The sequence below is a fragment of the Strigops habroptila genome, chromosome 1 (genome assembly GCF_004027225.2).
Source record: "Strigops habroptila isolate Jane chromosome 1, bStrHab1.2.pri, whole genome shotgun sequence".
In the NCBI taxonomy this organism is placed as follows: Eukaryota; Metazoa; Chordata; class Aves; order Psittaciformes; family Psittacidae; genus Strigops; species Strigops habroptila.
Genome location: NC_044277.2, coordinates 118,431,346 through 118,443,340, shown reverse-complemented (window position 1 = coordinate 118,443,340; position 11,995 = coordinate 118,431,346). Strand labels below are relative to the sequence as shown.

Genomic DNA, 11,995 nt, shown 5'->3' with positions numbered 1-11,995 from the left:
TTCCCAGCATGCTGCGCGCGGGGGGCTGGCTCCCCGGCCCTGGGAGGAGGAGGCGGCGGCGGAGGTACCTCGGGCGGGAGGAGGAGCCGCCGCTGCTGCCGCCGAGGGCTTCTCTCTCCGCCGCCGCGCTGCCGGGAGGGGTGGCCGCGCCGCTCCCCCCCGCCCCGCGATGCCGCTCTTCGCCACCAACCCCTTCGACCAGGATGTGGGTGAGTGGCTCCCGCGGCGCCCGGCCCGGCCTGCCCCTCCTCCCCGGCCTCCCTCTGAGGTAACCCCGCGGCCGGCCCTCCCTCCGACCCCGCTCCTGCCTCTAGCCCCTCGCGGGTTACCGGCCCGCTCGCCGGCGCCCGCCCGGCCTCGCGTGTGGCGGGGAGCGGGGGTCAGCAGCGGTCGGGAGCCTCCTGGCAGGGGGCGGCGGTGGCTGCGGCCTGGTCGGTGACAGGACGGGGGCTGCTGCGGGCCCTGACTGGCGGCGTGGGGCGGCGAGCCAGCGGGGCGAGCACGGAGTGGTTTGCGGGAGACAAGCTGCTTGGCCTGCCCAGCAGAAGTAATGTTACAGCATAGCAAAACAAGTAGCGAGAAACGCTTGTGCTGAAGTGTTGCTGGGAGGATGGAAAGTAAAACGCACCGTCTACAATTGCTTCACAGACAGGCATGAGAACATTGTCAATGCGTCTTGTATGCGGTGCTTTAAAGTGAATTCCTGCGGGAGCTTTCTTGAAACTTGACGTGTTGTAGTCAGGTTTCATCCCCGCCTTGCTTGTTCCAAGGCTAAAGTAGATGGAGAGCAAATGTCCGAGTTTTACTCGACAAAAATTATGCTTAATGCTGATGTGTCCAAAGGTAAAATAACAGAGAGGCAATTAAAAATTAATTTTGCACGTCTGATTTGTGATCGTGTAATAGGATTTGTCTCCTACCTGCTGCTGATGTTTGTTTTACTTTGAGTGATAAAAGCTTTGTTTGGTGAACAGCGTAATATAAAAGGACTTTTTTTCATGTGCGGATAAGTGCCTTCCACACCCACCCTAGATTGTTTTCTTGCAGCAGTGTAACACTGTGTATGTTCCTTGGAACAAATTTCTTTAGTAGCCTTTTACTTGCTGTAGCTTTCAACTACAAGTACATTGTTTCTTTCTTAGTGTTGTTTCAACTTTAGAAGTTGAGGCTCCAATTTAATTCGTCTAGATTTTCAAAAGTAATTGGGAAGTATATATTGTTTTTTTTAAGGGAAGGGGTTAGTGCATAAATGAAAGACCGTGACACAAATTCTGTGTGTATGTTACCAGAAATTCTTTGATGTATCTTAATAAAGCATAGCTTGCTCTTCTCATTTTGAATAGTTAAGAACATTTTTCTACTGAAGACTGTCCTTTGATTTATAATTTTCTTGGTGGCAAAGTTGATGTTGACTTATTTTAAAAAGTGGTAAATATTTTTTCCTAATTGTTTCGCTGTCTTCTCGTGTAATTTGGCAGTTGAAAATGAGGAAGAGATTGCACTGCTTGCCAATTTTCCATGGACCATTAGAAGATTGAAACATCGGTAATATTATATGTGAGAGTGATTTGAACTAATAAGATTAAAAAGTGATAGCTGAGGTTCTGGTAAATGTTCACTTTACTTCCTAGGGCAGTCTTGCAGTGAAAATCAAACTGCTTGAATGGGTTTCTCTAGGGCTGAGTCTGGTAGACGTGCTCATCAGCCCTGTAAATTTCCTAATGCAGAGTAGCACCCAACTGCTACTTCAATGGTTTATTTGCTGTTTTCTGCATGCAGAGGATGGCAACACCTTACCTACTGTGCTTGCCCACTACAATGACCAGTAGATATTTTTCAGAAGCATTATTCTGTATACTATATGAGCACAGGGAAATAACCACTCAGTCTCAAATTGCTGTTGGAAAAGCAGCGGGCAGTGGCCTAATTTTCAACAGTAAACGCATCTTCTTTTCGATGGCCTCCCTCATGGTGTCCTGAGGGAGACGGAAGGAGCAGCATTGGTGGCAGCCTACTTTCAGGAGCCTGCTGCCTTTATCCATCGCTTAACTGGACTTGTGCCAGGGAAATGGGAATGATGAAGTCTCCCCGAAAGTGTCCCTGGGCCCTTCTTCTCCAAGGCCTCTTGGGAATGTGCTATTATCTGGATGAACTTCTTGGCAGGCTTCATAAGATAACGTCAGCTGTGAGTAAGGTCTCATGTTCTCGGGAAACTTCCAAAAGTTGCCAAGCAGTAGTGTTATTTTCCAGTTCTTTTCTCAGAATGAAAGTTGAGTGCTCTGCTTTTGTTCTTGCCCAGCAAGAAAGTTTTCTTTTGAAAATCGGATTCCTGAATCAGGAAGGCAGTCAAAAGCTATTCTTAATTTCATATGGATTTTGGACATTGGTGTAGTTGATAGTATTGCTGTGATAGTGGGACATTCTTGTCTACTTGACAGCTAATCAGTACTGTGTAATAGTTGGAAATTATTTTGGAACCATTTAGGATGATGGATTGCAGAGAACACATCTGGAGCTGAATTGTTTTCCGTTGTTTTGAGGAGCGTAAGTATCTCTAAGTTCAGAAGGAGAAATTTCCCTGTTTATCTGGCCAGTCATCAGCATTTGGCTAGTCCTGTTAGCATGCTTCTGCTGTGGAACGTGGTCATCCACAATAGTGTCAGCCATTTAGTGTCAACTTTGTACAGAGATTTTGAGGGTGCATCTCTTCTTAGGGTGTGGTTGGCAAAATAATGTTGTTTAAGACTACTGTTAAACTAATAATATTAAAGAATGCTTTAAGATGCCCAGAAATTTGAGGTCAGCCATTGTCATCTTCAAAGAATCCAAATCTCTGGATGAAGCCCAAATACTTTGTTTTGTTTTGTGAACCCTCTTTTTATCATATTTAGGAATATTTCAACAGGAAGGGATGCTAATCATTGGTTACACAAGTTCATGTGAGTTTTCATAATCAAGTCTGAGAACCTGGGACAGTGTGTGCAAGTAAGGAACATAATATTGAAATTTAACAAAAGTGAAAATCTTGAAGATACTGGACCACTGGGATTATAATTAAGAGACTAAGCCTTCGTTTTAGGGGTTAGAATCAATGATGTTCTTATTAGTTTGATGTGAAGTCTGTTTCTGCCATATTTCACAACCTTAATCATAAAATTACCAGAGGATTGTTCCTGAGAAATGCAGGTTTATCTGTAAGTTTGATGCAGCTGAAGTAATGGTGAAATGTGCTGTAAGAACTAAAAGACCATTTGCTAATCTGTCATGACAGGCTAATTAGTAATGTAGCAGTGGTTAGGCTAGGTTTGATGAAGAACTCCCTGCTAAAGCAGTTCTAAAGTGTCATTTAGATGTTATCTCAAGAATAAAATCTGTAAGTATGGAGTTAATGTAGTCATTCTAACTTGATGTCAAGCATTGTCTTCAATGTCAGGGCCAGCCCACAGGAATCCCTGACCCAAGAAATTGGGGAGAAGGTATGGAGAAAGGAAGTCTTTTCCTTGGTTGAGGAGGATTTGGTTAGAGATCTTTTAGACAAACTTGGCATCCACAAGTCCATGAGCTCTGATGGGATGCACCCACGAGTGCTGAGGGAGGTGGTGGAAATCATTGCTAGGCCACTCGTGATCATCTGTGAAAGGTCATGGCAATCAGGAGAGGTGCCTGAAGACTGGAAGAAAATGTCACCCCAGTCTTCAAAAGGGCAAGAAGGAGGACCCTGGTCAGCCTCACCTCAATCCCTGACAGGCCAGTCAGCCTCACCTCAATCCCTGTAAAGTACAGGTTGGGGGCTGTCCTGCTGCAAAGTAGGTCCCCGGAGAAGGACCTGAGGGCTTTGGTGGACAAGTTGTCCATGAGCTGCAATGTGCCCTTCTAGCTAAGACGGCCAATGGTATCCTGGGCTGCCTTAGGAAGAGTGTGGCCAGCAGGTCAAGGGAGGTTATCCCCCCTCCCTCTTCTGCTCTGCTGTGGTGAAGCTGCATCTGGGTACTGTGTCCAGTTGTGGGCTCCCCAGTTCAAGGCAAGGAACTGCTGGAGAGGGTCCAGCAAAGGGCTATGAGAATGATAAGGGTCTGGAGTATCTCTCATGAGGAAAGGCTGAGGGAGCTAGGCCTGTTCAGCCTGGAGAAGAGAAGGCTCAGGGTGGATCTGATCAATGTGTGTAAGTATCTGAAGGGAGGGTGTCAAGAGGATGGGGCCAGAGTCGTCTTGGTGGTGCCAGGTGATAGGACAAGAGGCAGTGGGCATAAACTAAAGCCCAGGCAGTTCCACCTGAATGTGAGGAAGAACTTTACTATGAGGGTGACTGAGCATTGGAGTAGGTTGCCCGGAGAGGTTGTTGAGCCTCCTTCCCTGGAGATATTCAAGAACCGTCTGGATGCAATCCTGAGTAATGTGGTCTAGGTGACCCTGCCTGAGCAGGGAGGTTGGACTAGATGACCCCCATGATCCCTTCCAACCTCAACCGTTCTGTGACTCTCTAATTGTAAACAATCTATATTGTAAGAAGAGAACTGAAATAACTTTTCACTCCCTGCTTATTATTTCTGAAGTTTTATAAGCTGCAATAAACTCAGGTTCTAGTATGAGTTGTCGTAAAATCACTCATGATTTTAAGAGGAGGTGTTTAAAAAATACAGGGGGGCTGTTTGCATGATTTTTCTCCCTTTCACACAGTAAGGAATGAAGGCACTACTCGCACTTAGTCTAATTCTCAATGTGTAATGGTTTGAGGCACCACAGGATTGGGAAGAAAGGAAAGATTCAAGCTCACTATTTACAGTAGTAGGAAATTAAGCAAGTAGTTTAGTAATATAGTAGAACTGTCAACCTGATGTGACTTGCAATGATTTTTCACACATTTTATTAACTACAGAAGTTATTGATCATTTTATACTTATAAGTCTGGATATTTAATAATATGCATGAATTACATATGATTGTACGTATGATCAATGTATACTTTGATGTTATTAGGATGTAAGAAATGCTTTGACTGTGATTCCCATGGTGCAATTTTGTGTAATGAAATACTCTCACTATTTAAACTCATTCTTTAGCTTTATCCCGTTGATTAGCCAACATTTTCAAAACCAATCATAGAATCATAGAATAGTTAGGGTTGGAAAGGACCTTAAGATCATCTAGTTCCAACCCCCCTGCCATGGGCAGGGACAGCTCACACTTAACCGTGTGGCCCATGGCCCTGTCCAGCCTGGCCTTGAACACCGCCAGGGATGGAGCATTCACAGCTTCCTTGGGCAGCCCATTCCAGCGCCTCGCCACCCTCACTGTAGAGAACTTGTTCCTTATATCTAATCTAAACTTTCCCTGTTTAAGTTTGAAACCATTACCGCTTGTCCTACTGCTACAGTCCCTAATGAAGAGTTTCTCCCCAGCATCTTTATAGGCCCCCTTCAGATACTGGAAGGCTGCTATGAGGTGTCCACGCAGCCTTCTCCAGGCTGAATAGCCCCAACTTTCTCAGCCTGTCTTCATGCAGTTACATGTCTCTCTGAGACTGTCCTTTTTCTGTTTAGGCCAGGTTTGCCAGAAGGAGGGAAAATAGTTGCAGAGGAGATTCTTGACCCCGGATAGTTATGGAGACTGCAGATTGTGAGTTAACTTCCTTCTGAAAGGGAAGATTAATTGGTTCAGCTTGTCATGAGGCTGGCACTTCATGGCCCAAGTTGGCCTACTGCTTTTCTTGGCATTGTTTTAGAGAGAAGGGCATTAACTGTGAGCTAACAGGGAGGCCGAGTAGAAAATGTGCAAGAAAAGAGCTATAGCCACCCCACTTTTCAGTTATTTATAAATGTTATGAAAAACAAGAACTTTTCACTAAAGATACCTTTGGTGTACCATTTCTCAGTGAAAAATGGCAACTCTGACAGGATAAAAAAGAGTGTAATACCTCTTCTGTATAAAAGTCAACAAAAAAAATCCTTTTCAATATCTCTTTCTGAAAATTAATCACCAGACTCTGAGTTCAGCTGTGCAATTTTAAGCCAACTTAGTGCATTCCATAGTTTTTGTAGACTGTACTTTCCTGGTAATTCTTTTACATTCCTCCCTGTGAAGAGCTGTCATTTTAAGTGCTTCCCCTCATTTCAGCTGTGACAGTGTGTGTTATAATATAAATATTCAGAAGAATCAAAGTAGTTCTCCAACATGTAAAATCTGTTCCTCCAGCTGATAAATATAATGCTGTGTATTTCATAGAATCATAGAATCAGCTAGGTTGGAAAGGACCTTTAAGATCATCAAGGCCAACCATTACGCCAGGACTGCCAAGTCCACCACTAAGCCGTATCACTGAGGGCCTCATCTAAATGGTTTTTGAACACTTCCAGGGACAGTGACTCCACCACTGCCCTGGGCAGCCTGTTCCAATGGCTGATCACCCTCTTGGTGAAGAAAATTTCCCTAATATCCAGTCTAAACCTCCCCTGGCACAGCTTGAGGCCGTTACCTCTTGTCCTATCTCTTGTTACTTGGGAGAAGAGACCGGCTCCCACCTCACTACAACCTCCTGTCAGGTAGTTGCAGAGAGTGATAAGGCCCCCCCTGAGCCTTCTCTTCTCCAGGCTAAACAACCCCAGGTCCCTCAGCTGCCCCTCATTGTGCTCCAGACCCTTCACCAGGTTTATTGCCCTTTTCTGGACGTGCTCCAGCACCTCAATGTCTCTCTGTAGTGAGGGGCCCAGAACTGAACACAGTATTCGAGGTGCGGCCTTACAAGTGCCGAGTACAGGTGGATGATCACTGCCCTGGCCCTGCTGACCACACTATTTCTGATACAGGCCAGGATGCTGTTGACCTTCTTGTCCACCTGGGCACAAGCTGGCTCATCTTCAGTGGCTGTCAATCAGCACCCCCAGGTCTCTTTCCACCAAGCAGCTTTCCAGCCACTCTGCCCCAAACCTGTAGCATTCCATGGGGTTGTTGTGGCCAAAACGCAGGACCCAGCACTTTGCCTTGCTGAACCTCATACCATTGGCCAAAGCCCATTGATCCAGCCTGTCCAGATCCCTCTGCAGTTTTCCTATCCTCCAGCAGATCAATGCTCTCAGCCAACTTGGTGATCTTCCTTCTGAAATGCTGTTTCTACTGTGGCTTGGTTTGTGGGGCTCTGCAAATAGGTTCCGGCCATTTATGACACGCCTGAGATACACCTTGTTTACAGAGTAATCATCATTTTCATATATCTCTAATGTGCTCACCTTCCTGCTCTGTTGTAATATTTCTGGTGAAAGGTAGTTTGAGTTCCATCGATTTGTTAGGGTTTGTGTAAGATATCTGAACATATGCATTATTTTTGCCCAGCTTGTCTTACTGTTTTCAGCAGCGTCTTACCACATCTTGAATCCTTTTGTCTTCATTCTGCTCAGCTTACCAAGTTGAGTGGTGTCTATCTTGGCCAGGTTGCCTCACACGTGGTGAGATGAATGAGGTCTTCTGAAGGAATGGGTTGAGGTGGCATCATGTCAGCTCGGTCACTGCTGCTTACTTTGCCTTGGATCAGCTAGCAGGACTTTCATAGGATGCCTACTGCAAGTGCTTCTATAAGGACTTTTTAGGAATACTGAAAATGAGGATTTGCTTAATAACTTTAAAGTTAATAGTTCAACAGGGAATTCTAGTTCCTTTCTATGGTGGCACTGCCTGTCAGAGGTTATTTTCAATGGTTGGATACATTCTTCTGTGCAGTTCTGGGCATGCTAGTGAAATGCAGAGTGGTTAACATTAAAGCAGTGGTTTTTTTGTAGAATGGGCCAACAGATGCATTTGTTCATTTTATTTGACAGACAAAAAGAACAAATTTAATTACTTTTAACTTCAGTGATGTGGAATGGTATGTAATTGGAATTTCTTAGTGAGTGACTGCGAAAAGAAAGAAAAATTTGCAATCTGTTTCAGTCTTTCAGCACTATTTAAACTATATTGAAGAGATGAAGTAGTTACATTTATGTTTTTACAATGCTTTGGAATTTTAGTATTTGCATTTATATAGAGAGGGGGGAAAGTTATTTATTTAGCCTTGGCAAAAACCCAAGACTTTCAGGAGAGGGAGAGCGGTAGAGAAGGCTGAGGGGAGTGTTGAACTTTTTTGTTCATTCTGTGGTGTTTACATTGATATAATGGATTTTTGTTGGTTTTTTCTTAATCATGCTAGAAACTGGTTGTAATTTTAGCTTATGAATGAAGACTTTCTGTAGCCATTCTTTGTCACTTCAGTTACTGAGAACTTCAGTATTTCATTTTAGAGATGTGCAACTGAGGAAGTGAAATTATGTCCATGAATGGAGTAAGAGCAAATACCACCTAGAATGGTTAAAAGCCTTCGTTTAGTAGAATATTCTGACAGTTTTCACTCATATTTGTTTCAGTTGCTTCAAATCATGTACATTTTAAGTGTTGGGTTTGGGAGTGTTTTGATCTGTTTTTGTCATTTCTTGAAGTTCTATGTAGTTTTAACATCTTTGAGACTTCGTATCAGAAAAATAGCTCAGTTCTAAGACTGGGTTTTTTTAAAAAAATAAACTTCAGTAAAATTAAAGCTTAGGAAGCTCAAACCTACCAAGACTTCCCTCTAAAAATGTTGTTAGCAATGGGTAGAAATTCTGCCCATTTCTGCTCTAGGAAATGCATCGTGCTATTCACTGCAGTATCCAAACATTGATGAGGGTATTTACTCTGCAAAATTCTAATAAGACAGTAAAATGCTATTGTCAAGATGCAGAACTAAGGCAGAGAAATCGAATGACAGGCACATATTTGCGTGGGAAATCTTCAGCAATATTTATATTTCTCTTACCGCTAAGCCTGGCAGTGGATTCTTTCAGCATGTACTACATTTCTTCTGTCCAATAGTACTTCATACACCTGACTATAAATTTCTGTTAAGACAATTATGAATTATTGGGAAACTATTATTTTTTCTTCTGAGAGAAGTTTGCGTCTTCTGTCCTAAAAATGATGAATTGCAGTTGTGTTTTGTTTGTAATAGGGAACTGCAAATAAAAATTTTATTTGGTTATGGTTTCTAAATAATGTACAAAAACAGAGGAGAAAACAGAATCTTGTAGATGCTCTAAGCCTTCAGGTGTGTGTAAATTCAAGGGAAATGGGGCCTCAACAAAATTAATGAACTTTACAGCACAAGGAGAGGCTGGTTTATTTAGGTATCCCAAAAGAGCCCATGCAAGGGCCCGTGTACTTTCTCCACAACTAAAGTATGAGTAACGTAACTCATGTATTTAGATCAGTCTGGCCTGGCTTCTGATCAATAGGTGTAATGCCGTCTCCTGGGCTTTTGGTACAGTATTTCAGTGGGAATAGATGGCATTTATACTGAGGAATGGTGTTTTCTTTAGAAGGCGGATGATGTTCAGGTTTGTATAAATTATGTGAGGGAAAAAAAACCAACAACCCAAAAAACAAAACAAAAACTAAACCAAAATAAAAACAAAAAAAACCCCCCAAAAAAACCCAAACCCAAAAATAAGTTTTTAAGTATGATTTCAGCATCTAGATATTTGAAGGAGATTATGTTCTAGAACTTACTAGAAGTTTGGAAGATACAGACACAGTTGAGATTTCTATCAGAGGAGATGCATTTTGCTTCAGAATGTTTTCTTAATGAATTTAGATGTGATTTATGATTACGTCAGTGTGATTTAAGCACCATTTCTGACTCAGGAGTTACGAAGCTGCAAATTGTTGGTCACTGAAAGGTGTGTTGTAGGGAAGTACAACCAATGCTTACCTTATTCTTTTTTGTGTTTTCCTAAGCATCTGCTTCTTTAGGTATAATATATATTACAGAATGTTGGGCAGCATGGAATTGGTCTGGCTTGGTATGGTTAGTGTTCTGAGTACAGAAGAAGTATAAAGAGAGAAGCCTGGTGATCTCATGCTCTGTGCCTTGCAGACAGGCTGAAAAATGTGATACAGTGGGTTTGTGTGTCTTGCTTTTGCTTTAGGAATTAAATAAATTGCTGAAATTATTTGAAAAGGTAGTCTTATATTGTGCAGAATCATTGTTATCCATAGTTCTAAGTGTTCTTTTCCTCTGAAATGATGGCATTTACCACTTTGTGTGTCTGTCTTTGGGGAATTAATTATAAGAAAATAATTTTAAATAACTCCTAGAAAAATAGAGATAAAAGCTGATGACCTGTAATAGAGGGGAAAAAAAAAAAAAAAAAAAAAAAGGAAAAAAGCAGTAACATTTAAAAACTACTGATTACAATCTGACGTGATGTAAGATTTTACAGTTCTGCATTGCTTAAAATTACCATGTTAATTTAATTTGTAGGCCTTGCTTGTGCTAGGAAAACAATGTCTCAAGTTTGAGTGATCCAGCTTTATGGGAGAGTGCTGTTTCAGAAAACTAGAGACAGGGTTCAATCCTGTATACCTCTGTCACGTAGTCCTGCATTCCTTTGTGTTTGACATAGCATTACTAAGTTTTAAAGAAGACTGAATTAATGAAGGAGCAAGTGCTGTCTTTAAAAGTTGTTTTAGTGAAGTCTGAAATGTTATCTGATCCTGGCTTGGCATTTGCTAAGTTAAATAAGATTTTGTGACAATGATGAGGTGGAGGGATAGGGTCTGAAGTAAACATTAATATCGCTATGGCATAATTATTTTTGATCAGGAGTGGAAGACGAAGAACATTTCTAGTTTAAGTTATCTTCTATCTGCTGTGCTAACCTACCCTGAGACGTTAAACACAAATGTCTGGTTTTCCCTCCCCATCAGAGTCTATTTTGGTACTAAGATAGAGGCTGATAGTGACATGTCAGCTGTACCTGAAGACTGGTAGGGTGCCATATGTTAGAGTAAGCAAATACTGAATGTACATAAAGGTTTTTTTGGCTGTGAACGTGTGCCTCCCATTAAAGAGAGCATTCATGGATTTTAAGTGATAATAGTGTAAGTAATTTAACTTAAGTAGCTTTAAGTCATACTTCTGACTACAAAACACTGATGCAACATAGGAATTTTGTCAGGCATCTTGGTTGCTCCTGCTCCCAGACTGGTGAAAGGTGATAGTCGCTCGCTAATGCTCTGACAGAGATAGTGGCCTTTTTTTGTGGACAGTCAGTGTTAGACAGGGTACTGCTAACATTCACAGCATGCCGTTAACTTTTAAAACCGACCTTGTTTGAGACAAAATTTAACTAAAACTCTAGAGGCAAATTTGTTTTCCTCATGTCTTACGATTAATTTTATTATCCGAGGGAATTAATGGATGCTTGTTACTACAGAAGACAGAAAGTACACAAACTGTCTAGTGTTTCTTGGTGGAGGAAATAGCCCAACAAACAAGGGCGAAGATGTTGCAAGCAAATGACTGTTTTTATACAGAACTAAGTTCAACTTCCAGGAAGGGATGTAGCCATTATAGAAGGCTTGTAATTGTACTAATAAATCTGTAAAATATTCTCATTGGGAATTAAAATAAAGGTTGAAACTGGCGTGGTTGGTATGGATCAGGGATTTCATCAATTACAGTCTTAATTATAGTTTTAGCCAAACTATTTAAATCAGCATAAACCAGTTGGTGTTATCTTAAAACATTAAGCATGCGTTAGTTTACTTTTTGGTTTGTAAAAGACACAGCAGGTTGCCATGTCATTTGTCTTTGCTGACATTGTGAGGAATGAAGGGTCAATTGTTGCCAGGAGTACAGATGACTGTCTGTTATGTAGAATAATGGAAAAGGCCAATGTTTCAGTTCCGTTGGCTGATTCAGCTCTCTGCTGAAGGATGAGCTAACTGAAGTACAGGATTAGGCATGAGTGAACGGTGTGGGTTTGCGAGGCTGGATGTAAGCTCTGAGCCTGGTGGGGTCTTAAGGCTGTGGAGAGCACCATGCAGACACACTTTGGCTGGAGCTGGTCCCGCTTCAGCAGAACTGGCAATGAAACAGTGGAGTCCTGGAAGTAAACTGCCTCCACGTGGTGTGTTTTGTGTGTGTCTGCAC

General features: G+C 42.2%; 1 protein-coding gene across 1 annotated transcript in view; it reads left to right on the top strand.

The window, feature by feature from the left end:
* The first annotated feature begins 11 nt into the window (after positions 1-11).
* STAM (signal transducing adaptor molecule) overlaps positions 12-11,995 on the top strand; it is a 35,909-nt gene continuing 23,925 nt past the window's right edge. The window contains exon 1 of the mRNA XM_030485447.1: positions 12-209. Coding sequence (XP_030341307.1) covers positions 170-209 — 40 coding nt within the window. The 5' untranslated portion in view covers positions 12-169. The remainder of the gene's footprint in view (positions 210-11,995) is intronic.